General features: G+C 38.0%; 1 protein-coding gene across 1 annotated transcript in view; it reads left to right on the forward strand.

The window, feature by feature from the left end:
- The window catches only part of SHC4 (SHC adaptor protein 4), a 146,208-nt gene that overhangs the window by 93,737 nt on the left and 38,934 nt on the right, over positions 1-13,537 (forward strand). The window contains exons 6-7 of the mRNA XM_008069899.2: positions 1,622-1,675; positions 5,879-5,930. Coding sequence (XP_008068090.1) covers positions 1,622-1,675; positions 5,879-5,930 — 106 coding nt within the window. The remainder of the gene's footprint in view (positions 1-1,621; positions 1,676-5,878; positions 5,931-13,537) is intronic.

The following is a 13,537-nucleotide window of genomic DNA, read 5'->3' on the forward strand; positions in this document are numbered from 1 at the left end:
AAGTTCCATGAATGACATTAGTAACATTTTAAAAAATTGTATGGAATTTATAGCTTAATTTGAGGGAGAATTGACATCTTTATAATATTGTCTTCTCATCCATAAAAGTAATATATATCTTTCTATTTGTTCAGGTCTTATTTATACTTTTCAATGAAGTTTTCCAGAAAAGCATTTCAAGATTCTGGTTAGTTTTATATTTGGGTACTCTTATAAGATGTACCTTTATCCCCCAAATAGAATGTCAAATTAGCTATTGTTGATATATGGGAATGACATTTTTGTATATTGACTTTGTTTTTACTGAAATATAAAGATAGAAAAGTGCACAAATAGTAAGGGTGTAGCTTGACTATCACAAAATGAACATAGTTGTATAACTACCACCCAGATCAAGAAATACCATTTGTAGCATACCAGAAAATCATTTGCTTCCTCTTTCTATGCCTCAGAAGTAACCACTATCCTGACTTCAAATACAATAAATTAATTTTGCTTGTTTTTGAACTTTGTATAAATTAAATCATACAGTATATGTTCTTTGTGTTTTTCTTTCCTCAACAAACAAGTCGTTGATATGTAATATGCCACTGTTTGAATATCATAGTAGTCATCATTGGGATTGTTTCTAATTTAAGGCTATTATAAACAGGGTAATTATTATCTTTCTGGAGAATATTTTTTGTTGCACTGTTAACACAATTCTAGTGGATATACATCTAAGAGTAGAGTTGCTTGGACGTCTTATATAAAACAGCTTTGATAGGTTCTTCTCTCCTCATGGTAGAAACAACAACAAAAAAGAAAATAAATTAAAAGACAGATCTGTCTCGCAATTCTGAAAACAGGACTAGTCAATAGGTGTGTAGTTTGTGTTTTAATGAATTTTCAAAACAGTATGCCAAATACATCTCTGCAAATTGATCATTACACTGTGGTTTCCAAACAAGCAATCCCAGAATCTCAAATAACAGTAACAATCTTGGCTAAGTAATGCAGTTCATTGGATGTTTTTACTTCATACTGAAAGTCGTAACTGTAGTGCTTTAGTTAGGATATTTTTGGTGGTAATGATTGAAACCAAATTTTAAAAACTCATGCCAAAATAAATATATAAATAAATAGAATAAATAAGATAAAGTGATGGAACAAATGTTACCACCAGACTTTTTTCTGTTTTTAGATCTCAGCTCTGATTTTCTTCAGAGGGAAATCTTCATTTTTCAGCAGGCTTTTTCCACATGGCAGCAAAAGATGGCTCCCAGAAGCTTGGGGCATACATGTTCTTTAATGGCAGAGAGAGATGGTTTCTCTCCTGGTATCCAACCCAATTTCTCCTAAAAGACATCGATTGACTTTTCTTTATCCAGAGAGATGCTATTTTCTGTTTGGCTAGACCTGGACCATGTGCCACCTGGTGTGGTAGGCAGTGAGATGGGCATGTCAAACCCTCCTGAACCACATGGTTTAAATGAGATTATTATAGGATGTCGATGGAGTGGTTTCCAAAGGGATGCAGATCAAGCAAAACAAAAACAAATGTGTATCTATTACTGTTAGACTATATGTAACTAAAAATTATAATTGATAGCAGCATACATATTTAATTTATGTCTTTCAGATTATTGCAAATCATCATATGCAGTCTATTTCATTTGCCTCTGGAGGGGATCCTGTAAGTATGGATTCAAAAAATTCTTTTTATAAGAGTTAAGAGAACTTCTGTGTAAAGCATATTCATCACTACAGGTCTTTTCCAAATATATGATTAATATTTGTGAATAATTACATGTAGCTATTCCTTTCAAAAATTACTTTCTGTCAATGAATTTTAAAATATTTGGAATAGTAGATGAGCTAATAGTACTCTGTTGTGTTATTCGCCATGGAGTTATCATCTGATAAGCTTCTCGTTGTTACTATCTAAGTCATGAAAAGCAAATATGTCATACATGTGTTGCCAGCCCTCCCTCAGAATTCTCAACACAAAGTTCCAGGCATAAGCAATTATATCAATGACGGCTACTAAATCTAATCTAGGATGAGTGACTATATTGCACAAACTCATGTAGGGAATGCTCCTCTGGGGAGAGAGAACTTGCAGTTCCTCTTTACCAAGAGACTTCATGGTGCTCTCATTTCCCACAAATTGTGCAGGACTCTCTCTCCAAGCCTGCTTTGCAAAATGGAGTGTCATTCTTCGATTTCCTGCTGCATTATTTCTGGACCAGAGCAAAAGAAGAGGGGCATTGAAGCTAGGGAGTCTATGACTGAACAAGAAGCAAATCTGTTTAAACTGTGAGGGTGGTAGAGAGACCATTTTGCCGCTCTGTGATATTGTACCTGTAAACATATGAAAGAGGGCAGAGAGCCACTTTCATAGTTACATAGATGCATGTATCAGTAGCATCAAGCAAACATATGGGGAGCGTACACAGACCTTGTTCTTACCACCTTTTCTGAAGTGAAGCATTTATGATTAAAGATTATATCCTTCAGAAATGAGGCAACAAAAATTTAGTTTAACAGTTTAATTTTTTTCAACCCACCACATTTGTTTTCTTATTACTAACTGAGAAATAAAAATTAGGATCATGAATGATCGGACACATAATCCAGAAGCCCAAGAGAGGTAGAGAGGGTGGTAAAAACTAAATCTGGAGCTAGTATCACTACAAAGTTTTGATTTGTTTTAAACTTGGTGCTAAATATTAAAAAAAAAAAGTGTATCCTAAGAGGAAATAAAAGTTCTGAGGCTACTCTGTGTAATCATTGCTTCATTTACTGACATCTAAAATATTTAAGCAAGTTCCTCCACTTAGATGTTCGTGTAACTGACTTGTGTGTAAACTATATAGCTGAATGCTATTTAAATTAGCTAATTCTTTAAAACACTCCAATAATTACTTGTCTATACATTAGCTAGCATTGAGTCAAAGTACTTAAGCATATCAAACCTAGCAAACTGTCTTTAGAACTTCTTTGAAGCATGTGGAAGAAAAGCAGCCTTTACAGGATTTCAAATTATTTATTTATTTTTTACTAATGGATACTCAATTTTCCCTTTAGGCTTCCCTACTTCCTCACCTTTTACTCTTGAGTGTAGTTATTTTCAAATGACTATATTAGTTCCATGATGTCACCATTTAAAAGTAAACCAAATTTTAAGAACTTACCTTCCCCCCCAAGAACTTACACAATGGCTAGTTGTGGAATCATGAGCAAACAGGGGATATGCAAGGTATCTGGTGCTTAACAGCTGCTGTGTGAGCCCAGTGTGCATCTGGACTCCAATGTATACAGCTTTGGAATACGGCCTCAACAGCGACACCAAGGGTTGGGTAGTAGAGAGTGTCTACTGAATCTAGGCTGAAAAACACCAGCATTGTATTTTCTCTTTCTAACCCATTACAGTTTGGTCATCCATGAAGTAGCTCAAATACTTTTCTTAAGAGATTTGAAGTAGTATTCTGTAAGTGTAATGTGAAAAATATTTATTGGTGTTTGCCCTAAATTTTTTTTTAAGTTTCAAGGATTGCCATCATTTTAAGATTGGTGCACAAATCCTTATTTACCTGAGGCATGCCTTGCATGATTTCTGTTACTATTCTTCGGAATCTTAATTCTTTTCATACTGTCTTCATGTGCTGTTAGTTCTTTGAACTCACCAAGCGCTATTCTCACCACAAACAAACAGGAAGGAATTTGTGGCCACTGTGGGAGAGTTTGTACTTGTTGAATTGAAAGCACCCCTGAGCTCCTTGTAGCTGTATATCTATTGATTCCAATTTAAAACAGAAATCTGAAGCCACCCTGAGCATTGGCATTAGAATTGTCTCAGTGACGTTTTACGTAGAGGTCAGCAATGTAGCGTGATGTAGTGCCAGGCTTTGGAGTCAAGTGGAGCTGATTCACTTAACCTATCTAGTCTCCAGGTCTTCCTATGTAAATGAAGGATGATCCCTGGTGCCTCACAGCACTGTGAGAATTAAGTGAATTGGTATATGTTGGGTGCTAACACAGGGTCTGGTACACAGTCACAAGAGGTTTCTATTACTACTGTTACTATTGCAGGCCAATATTTGTTTGAGGATACTCACTGAGATAATTTACAACTTCACAGCTAAACGGGTGGGAAGCTGACTTAAAAGTCCCTGTGACCCAACGCAGTAATCTTCTTTCTACCAGATCTCCTCCAAATTTTCAAAAAATAATGAGTATTCTTTCTAATCTCCCGACCTTTACTCCCCCTCATCTTTACTGTCTTCTCAAAAACAGTTTACTAGTCTTCCTTCTGTCAGCCCTGAGGACGGTTGTTGGTTGGTAATGCTTCTGTAGCTATATATGCACTCTCCATTAAAAAAAATTGCAGCTGGGCACGGTGGCTCACACCTGAAGTCCCTGCACTTTGGGAGGCCAAGGTGCGAGAATTGCTTGAGCCCAGGAGTTTGAAACCAGCCTGGGCAACATATTGAGACCACATCTCTGGAAAAAAAAAAATCAAAAAAATTTGCTGGGCGACAGAGTGAGACCCTGACTCAAAAAAAAAAAACAAAAAACATTGTAAGTAAAAAATGAAATACGTTTTAACATATTTCTCCCTGCTATTTGTGCTTTACATTTATCATTATATAAATTCTCTGACATGTTTATAGATATAGAATTTTAGAACTGTAAGAATGTTGGAAACTGTTTTGAAGATAAGGAAATGGGTCTGGAGAGATCTTTTCCACCATCTGATACACCAGATAGCATTGCTGGCATCAGACCACCTTTCAACTTGAATAAGAGTGGTAAAGTCCCCAGCAATTGTGACTTTTTTCTAAATTAATATAAAACAAAGCCCATAGATATGGCCTTTCTTATTCAGAAGATACTTCAAACCTTTTTTCTTTTAGCATGAGAGAAATTTACTTAGGTGTGTGTTATTTTTTAAAAATAACCCAAGACAAGTTATGCCAACCCTGAGATCTGCTTCCCGTGTGATTCATTGTGAGTTATTAAGTGATTGTCCTTGAGGGTATTACAAACATGGGCTTTTATTTTCTGCCAGTTGATTGCATCTTCTCTCTAGAGTCATACTTCTAATCTGCAAATGACATTGTGTATATTTTTTTCCCTAGAACTGAGATAACAAAAAGCATCTTTAATTATTAAAATCTTATCATTCATCAGCTTATTGTTTTCAACAAAAGCTGGAATTACTAAGTGGCATTTTTGTTTGTTTTTACAGTCAGCAGTGCATCTTTTTTTTTAACTTTCTAAGTTATTCATGGGTTTTCTTTTTAAAAAATGATTTTCTTTTCTATATATTGATTAAATAAATGCCTTGTAGTTTTTCTTTATTATTCCCTAAGTTAACTTGCACTGCACACAAGTAAGCTAACAACCACAAAATCCAATTTGTCTCTAGTCAACTTATTTTCTAATATACATGGTATTTTTTTGGATAATAGGGAAGTCATGATGACACATTCTGGTTTATGACACTTTTGTGATTGTATTACCCCCTTGTATTAACCACTTCTGTGATTGTATATTTCAGCTTCTAACACAGGAGAGAGTCATAGCCATTAGACATCTTTAAAGAATATGTCCTAACATGTTCCCTATCTACATTCTCTTTTATTCTTTATGGCACATTCTACTTTTAAATTTTTAATCTTTAAATTCTTTCCCCAAGAGGCAGAGAATATGAACTCCACAATTGTTAAACTATAGTGTGTATTTGTGTTTCCTTTTACAAACTTTCATTTTCTCTTTAAATAAAAACGTTCATATTTAAGTCCTTGCTTCAGTATCTTGTCCTAAATGTACTCTTATTTTTCAATAGTATAATTCATTCATTTTAAATGCAATCATTTTCCCTTTTTTATAGGATACTACAGACTATGTTGCCTACGTAGCTAAAGATCCAGTTAATCAACGAGGTATGGAAAGCAACTTCAAGATTTTTTTTAAAGCCGATACATACCAACTTCAAAAAGTAACAAACAGTTATTTTCAATATACAGAGTGATGACTATCACCAGAGTGATGTATTGGTTTCTAGAAAATATTATGCAAATTTGAGCTGGAAATATCCCTGCTAGTAGAGCAACGTAGAAAAAACATATAGGTGGGGTTTAAGTCATCTCAGAGAGCCACAAACCAAAAGACTTGACTATTTGTGTACTGAAGGGAGAAGCTGTTTGATTGGTTATGATAGAAAGAGCTGGCTCCCTTATTCCAAGTGGACAAATGAATTACACATAAGGCCCAAACCAGTGAGGAATGAGGTTGTTGGTCTGCATTGGACTTGGCGTGTGTGTGTGTGTGTGTGTGTGTGTGTGTGTGTGTGTGTGTGTGTGTTTTGAGCCTGTGTACTTGCTGTTCAAGAGCCTGGAATGTCATTTTAAGATTCTGAGTGTTTGGCTTCTTTTCATCTTTTAGGTTTTAGCTTAAATATCTCTTCTTCAGAGAGACCTTCTTTGACTAATAGCACCTCCTATCTCCAGTAGATTTCTTACCCTGCTGCATCATAACACTTTATTTTTCTTCTCATTAACACTTATTCCATTACTTTATTTTTATTATTTTATTTACTCACTTGTTATACTTGGTGATATGTTAAATGTGTCCTTTCTACTAGGCTAAAAGTCCCATGAAGTTAGGAACCTGTTTCTCTTACTGTTGTTCCCCCACGCACTCAGCACAATGCCTAGCACATAGGTGAGGCTCAAATACTATTTTGTTGAACAACTGAGTGAATGAAAGAGGGAATTGATTGGAATTCTTGTTTCAGGATTTAGCAAGGTTGCCTAAGAAACTCATTTTCTAGCCACACTTTGGGTCCAGGGGCCCAAGGTCCCTTAGGCAGTTAGACCTCTTAGGACAGACATGGTTAGTGTTGCTTCTCATCCCTAACTCTGAGACATTCAGACTCCTCTTGAGTGTGATTGTTAGGTCAATTCTCCTCCTTAACTAGAACCTATTATTTAGGCAGCATCCTCTGCTGCCCTAGGGATAGAGTCTGCCTTCAAACATTTATTAAGTGAACACGGAGTGAGATCTGAAATGCACATGGCATGCTGGAGAACAAATGAATAGAACGCACTAGATTTCACAGTGTACATGGAGGAAGAAAAATGGCATGTAGAGGGCAAATAGAAGAGGCCGATAAGTAGGGAATTAATCCTACTTATGGGTAAGTGGTGCAAGGTACTATTTACAAAGCTGAGTTTAGGCAGATTGACTTGGCAGCAGGATGTCATTGATGGATTCAAGAAGTAAATTAAGTCACAAAGATCCATTTAGAAGCTATTGAGATTGTCACAAATGAAATGATGAGGACCAGCTGCTGGCACAGAGCTGGGCGCATAGTAGATGCTCAGCAAATGGGTGCCAAAAGAACATGGCCTCAATAAGATGGAAAGGAAGGAACAGATGACAAACACTACAAAATAGCCCATTAAAATCAAGTCATGCTAAACCAAATGATGAAAAGTGGATTAAAATCAAAGTGTGGGTAGACAGGAACTAGTGAAGGTGCAGTGGGGGTGTAGAAACAAAGCACAACAAATGATACCAGGAAAGAAAAGTTTCTTTTAATCCTTGCCTGGATTTCCCTAAATAATAACTGCTTGCTATTTTTGGAAAGGCATCTGAACAACAAAGCTTTTTCTCTTAACACGAAAAGGACAGGGTGAAAGGAAGAAAAAAGAAATACACCAGGAAATCTAGATGTTTTGTAATGCTGTCATCAGTCACTGAATATCTCTGGGCATGTCCTTGCTCTTTGGTGGTGAGGAGTTCAAGGATTAACATTGTTACCAAGGGTAATGGGCCAGAAGGATCCATGTGCTTGGAGATCTCTCCCTTTGCTTCAGTGAAGCAAAAGAGAGAAAATTATAATGCAGCACGTTCACTATGAAAGCTCCTGTTCTGGTGCCCGAGTAGGTTGTCAGAGCTGAGCTGCTTGAGGAGATCCATGGGGATCCTGGCATCGGGATTTAGAGAAGGTGTTCATGAGAACTGTTGAGTAAGCTCATGATGGGATTTGAGGACTAGAAACAGTCCAATTTAAGGTTTCAGTTTTTTCTCTTTCCTATTTTATTTTGAGTCAGAGTCTCACTCTGTCATCCAGGCTGGAGTACAGTGGTATCATCACAGTTCACTGCAGCCTCCAACTCCTGGGCTCAAGGGATCCTCCTGCCTCGGCCTTTCAAAGTACTGGGATTACAGGCATGAGCCACCACTCCCAGCCAGTTTTTTCTTTCTTTAGCCATCAACCTGTGTATAGGAAATAAGATTGATACTGGAGTCAAAAAGACTGGGTTGAAATTATAAAACTTTCATCATCTCACTGTATGACATTAGGCGATTGTTTCACATTCTTAGACTTCAATTTCTTTATTTTTTAAGTAGGAATAATAACATCTACTTTCTTGTGTTATTGGGACAAATAACTGAGATTACCAATGAAAAATAAATTTTTCTTTTCCTCCATCATCTCATATTTCTTTCCTCTAGGGAGACATGTCTATCCAAGCAGATAGCCAACCTAGAAACATAGGGTAATTTTCTTGAACTTAAAAGTCAGCATCTTCCCATCACTTATTCCTCTTTTTCCTGTCCCCTCATTGTCTCTTAGTTATCTTAGTTATAAAAATTTCTGCAAAAAGCCACTGTGTTTCCAACATACCCCCCTGTTTCCCTGCTTGAACAACTGCTGGAGTCCAGCTCCAGGAGAGAGTCAGGGCTTGAGAGGGGGAATCGGGAAGCGGCGAAAAAGAAAAGACGAAAACAACAGGATCCTTTTTCCTGGGGAGAGTTCAAGACTCTGCCAATTTTTATTTATTTTTCACAAGCTTATATAGGTTTTCCACTCAGCCCTGTACCCACAAATGTATCTTATGTTGCTAACCAAACGCCCACGTACATCCTTTTTGCACTCATAATTGACTTTTAACAATTTCAACCACAGATGGTGTTTTTCTTAAGTCAAACATTTATGAACATCCTGGTTTTCTTTCTAACTTTCTTATAACTATTTACTATTATAGGCCTATAATATCCTTACCCTATAAAGCTAAACCTTAACCCTAAGTCTTATTTAATTTACTTACTACTATATATTTATCTCTATTAATCTTATTTCTATCCTTATATCCCTATATTTTCTTAACTATCACTTATACTATTATGTATCTCTTATCTTATTAGTTTATCTTATCTTACTATCTTATTATTAATATTCTAAATTCTATCTTCATTAAACTACTTATTTAATCCTAAAATATCTTAACCTGTTTTTTATCTCAAATGGTTGTTTTCTACCAGCTCTCAGCTGGGGTCTGTTGTTTATGAGGAAGTGGTCGACTCGTTTTTTTCTTGGCCTCCTGCTGTTACTGAAAAACATCCTTACACACCCTAAGGGGCACCCCTTTTGCTGCAATCTCACCTCCATTATGCCTAGGTATAATTTTTGCTGTCAAATGCCGTCATCCATTTGCGCATCTATTATCTCAATTAAAGAGGGAACATTCTCAAGCCTATGCACACAATCCTTCAAAGTTAGGGAAGGTCCGTCAACAGGATCCGTGGGGCTTTGCCTCCGTCATGGCCACATTTTACTGGGGCCTTGCTCCCAGCTGGTGTTTTTCCTGTTTTCAGGTCCCTTTTACCTTACTTTTACTAGTTATTGCGGCTCCCAGCAAACAACCTTCAGTGTTAAATATTTTCCCTTCACCTGAGCCCTTGGACCCATAGCACTCGCAAAGAGGAAACAACACAGTTTTTGAGTCCACAAATAGTGATTAATTATAATGGAAGAAAAATAACAACTGGCTTCCATGGGCTTATCATTTAGTGGGAGGGATAAACATAGCCTGTAAGGTATGCAAGGAGAAGAAGAGTTGCCTAGAGGAGGGTGCCCAGAACATAGTGGTTGCTCAGTTAGTGGAATAAGTGAATAGAGGCACAGGTTAAGAGCAGGGTAACAAGAGCATATGTATTTGGAGTATATACCAGTGTGTGTGTAAAGATGGGGAAAGAGTAGAAGTAGGAAAGCCATGGCTGAAAAGATAGACCACAGAGATGGTGGGGGGCTTCAAATGCCAGCCAGTAGGTCACTGGGAGCCATCAAAGAGTCTGAGCTTTATGAAAGTTATTCTGCTTCTGCCATTCTACTGAAATTATAAAATGGCAATGTTTCTGGCAGTTGTGTCTTTAAAAGATATTGGAGGGCAGAAAAGCAGTCTGGAATTAGACTCCAATTCAGAGGACATCTCATTAGTCCTGAGTAGTGGTGGTAATGTTCTAAATAGTATTGGAGAAAGAAGGGACAGTTGGGACCAAATTTGTGATCTAATAGTACTCAGTGACTATTTAGATACAAGAGAGATGAAGAAATAGGAATTAGATGTTCCTAGGGTTTTATGAGATATTGTGTGCCACACAAATTTCTCAATGCCTGGCTTATATACCTGTGCAATAGATGACAGCTATTGTTATTATTATCCTGTGTGATGTGGAGTGGTGTTGCTACTAAAGAAATAGGGATTCTTATACATAGAAAAACAACAAACAACTTAGAAAATTAGGGCAAGGAAAAAAGCTGCAATTTATTGCATGCTCCCCATATGCCAGGCATTATCAGGACCATTTTGTCTGCATTATCTCATTTCATCCTCTCAATAGCCCTAGAAGGTATGTAGTACTAAGACTATCTCTTTTTTTATGGAAGAAAACACTGCAATTTAGAAAAGTAAGGTGGCTCACATAAGGATACCCAGCCCATAAAAGGGTAGACTGATTCCAGGTCCTGAGAACACTTTTACCAGAAAACATTACAAAACATCAAGAGACATTTGAAAAACAAAAAACATTTAGCCTCACTAGAAATCACAGGCACACAAGTTATAATTTGACACCATATTTTACCTTCAAATTTCAAACACTGAAAAAAGAGAAAATGTGTTGGAGTTGTCATTAACTCTTGAACATGACTGATAACAGCATAGATTCAAACATTTTGGAGAATAATTTGATAATTTGCTTCAAAAGTTTTTAAAATGGAAACATCTTTCAACTAACAATTTTACTTCTGAGGAATTAATTATGACATGCACAAAGATTAAACAATACATATAATTTTCATATATTATTTACATAATAGGACAAATAAAATTAATTCAATGTTTAGCTGGGCTAGGTGGCTCAGCCTGTAATCCCGTGCCTTTGGGAGGCTGAGGTGAGTGGATTGCCTGTGCCCGCAGGTTCGAGACCCGCCTGGGCAGGGAGACCTCATCTCTACAATAATCAAAAAATTAGCTGGGCATGGTAGCACGTGCCTGTAATTTCAGCTACTTGGAAGGCTGAGGCGGAAGGATCACTGGAGCCCCAGCAGGTCGAGGCTGCAGTGGCCGATAGCAGCCACTGCACTCCACTCTGGGCGACAGAGTGAGACTCCAACTCAAAAAATAAAATAAAATAAGCCGGGCTCGGTGGCTCAGCCTGTAATCCCACGCCTTTGGGAGGCTGAGGTGAGTGGATTGCCTGAGCCTGTGGGTTCGAGACCCGCCTGGGCAACTTGGTGAGACCTCATCTCTACAATAAATCAAAAAATTAGCTGGGCGTGGTAGCGCACGCCTGTAGTTCCAGCTACTTGGAAGGCTGAGGCGGAAGGTTTGCTAGAGCCCAGCAGGTGGAGGCTGCAGTGACCGGGAGCGGCCACTGCACTCCAGTCTGGGCGACAGAGTGAGACTCCGACTCAAAAAAAAAAAAAAAATTTAAAAAAATAAAATAAGATAAAATTAATTCAATGTTCATAGATAGTAAATTACTTAAATCAATCCGTAGACTATTCTACTATGTAGCAATTAAAACTAGTGTAGTAGAAGAATAATGATATGATGAAAATATCTACAATGCTATTAAGTGAAAAAGCAGATAATGAAACATTGTGTGTAGTATGATCCCAGGTAAATTGTGGGGGGCATGTGCTAAAATGTTTATCGTGGTTATCCTTGGATAGTGAGATTTTGTGTAATTTTAATTTTTTCCTTGGTACCTGCTTATTTTCTAAAATTCTTACAATGAATATTTATTATATTTATGTTTTTAAAATGTCCTAAATTCTTCAATAAATAAAAAAAATGAAACCAGAAAGATGATGTTATAAAATTGCCTAGTGAATTTGGTTCATCCAGGGGAGAATGGCAGACAGGAGAAGCCCAGGGAGCAGGAGAGAGAGGGAGGGAGGGAGGGAGGGAGGGGGAGGCGGGAGGAGGGAATGAGAAGGAGGGAAGGGAGGAGGGAAGGGGGAGAAGAAGAGGAGGGGGGACAGGTGGAGGGGTAGAAGGAGGCAGGCAGTAGGCCTGTAACTTCTGAGCATTCTTAGCAGAACCCAGAGGGAATTAAGCTAAGGATTTCGGCAAGTAGGAGAAGTGAAAAGGGACAGTGACCTGCCAGAAAAGTAGTCAGGAGGAGGGGAGGAAATCAGGAGGTAAACATTATGTAAGAAGGAGGAAGAAGGCCGGCTGGGTAGCTCAGCCTGTAATCCCAGCACTTCGGGAAGCCGAGGCGAGTGGATTAACTGAGACTGCGGGTTTGAGAGCAGCCTGGGCAACTTGACGAGACCTCGTTTGTACAAAAAATGAAAAATTAGCCAGACGTGGTGGCGCATGCCTGTAGTTCCAGCTACTTGGAAGACTGAGGCAGAAGGATCACCTGAGCCCAGCAGGTCAACCCTGGGGTGGCCGTGAGCATGCCACTGCACTCCAGCCTGGGCGATGGAGTGAGACTCCAACTCAAAAACAAAACAAAACATTTTTCTCCTGGAGAAGACATCATGGATGGTCACACACTGAAAAGAAATGAAGGGAAACTGAAGGTGGGAAAATGCCATTCAGTCTAGCCATTAACAGGCCATTGGTCCCTGGGAAAGTGCAACTTCTGTAGACCAATAAAGCCAGGAGCCAGATTGCAGGGATGCAGACGATTTGATTGACCAGAAGTGAAGATGGGCAGGGAGGCCAGACTTCATTCTAATAATCCTGGGTGTTTCCACTGTCCCTTTTGCTTAATTCACTTTAGCACTAGTGGCATTCCAGGTAGGGCAATTGCTAATTTTTCCTTTCTTGGCTAGGACCCTTTAGTGAACTCCTCATTTTTTAAAAGACCTTTTCTGTAGAGAATGTAAGTTCCAGTAAGAGTGTTTTGAGTTTACTTAGTGACTAATACAGCCTACCCCTGTAATTGCTGTAAATGAGAAAATCCATATTCTCTTACTCCAAATGAGTAGCAGCCCAGGAAGGTTTTAATCGTTTTTCTGAATCTAGCCTGTAAAGAGGCTCCAGTTTACCTGGACTACCTGAATAAAGGAAGGCTATGCTTCCAAGTCTCTGAAGAAAGCTAGAAAAAAAGTAAAACCAACTTAAATAAATCCAGGTATTTATATTTATGTTTACGGTTATAAAGTACACACACTGCTGTCCTTGTGACATTAGTTAACTATGGACTGACTTCCGGCTTCCTTTGAGTTTGTCTTCGTTAA

Source organism: Carlito syrichta, unplaced genomic scaffold (assembly GCF_000164805.1).
Source record: "Carlito syrichta isolate Samal-C Ts95f unplaced genomic scaffold, Tarsius_syrichta-2.0.1 Scaffold312386, whole genome shotgun sequence".
NCBI lineage: Eukaryota > Metazoa > Chordata > Mammalia > Primates > Tarsiidae > Carlito > Carlito syrichta.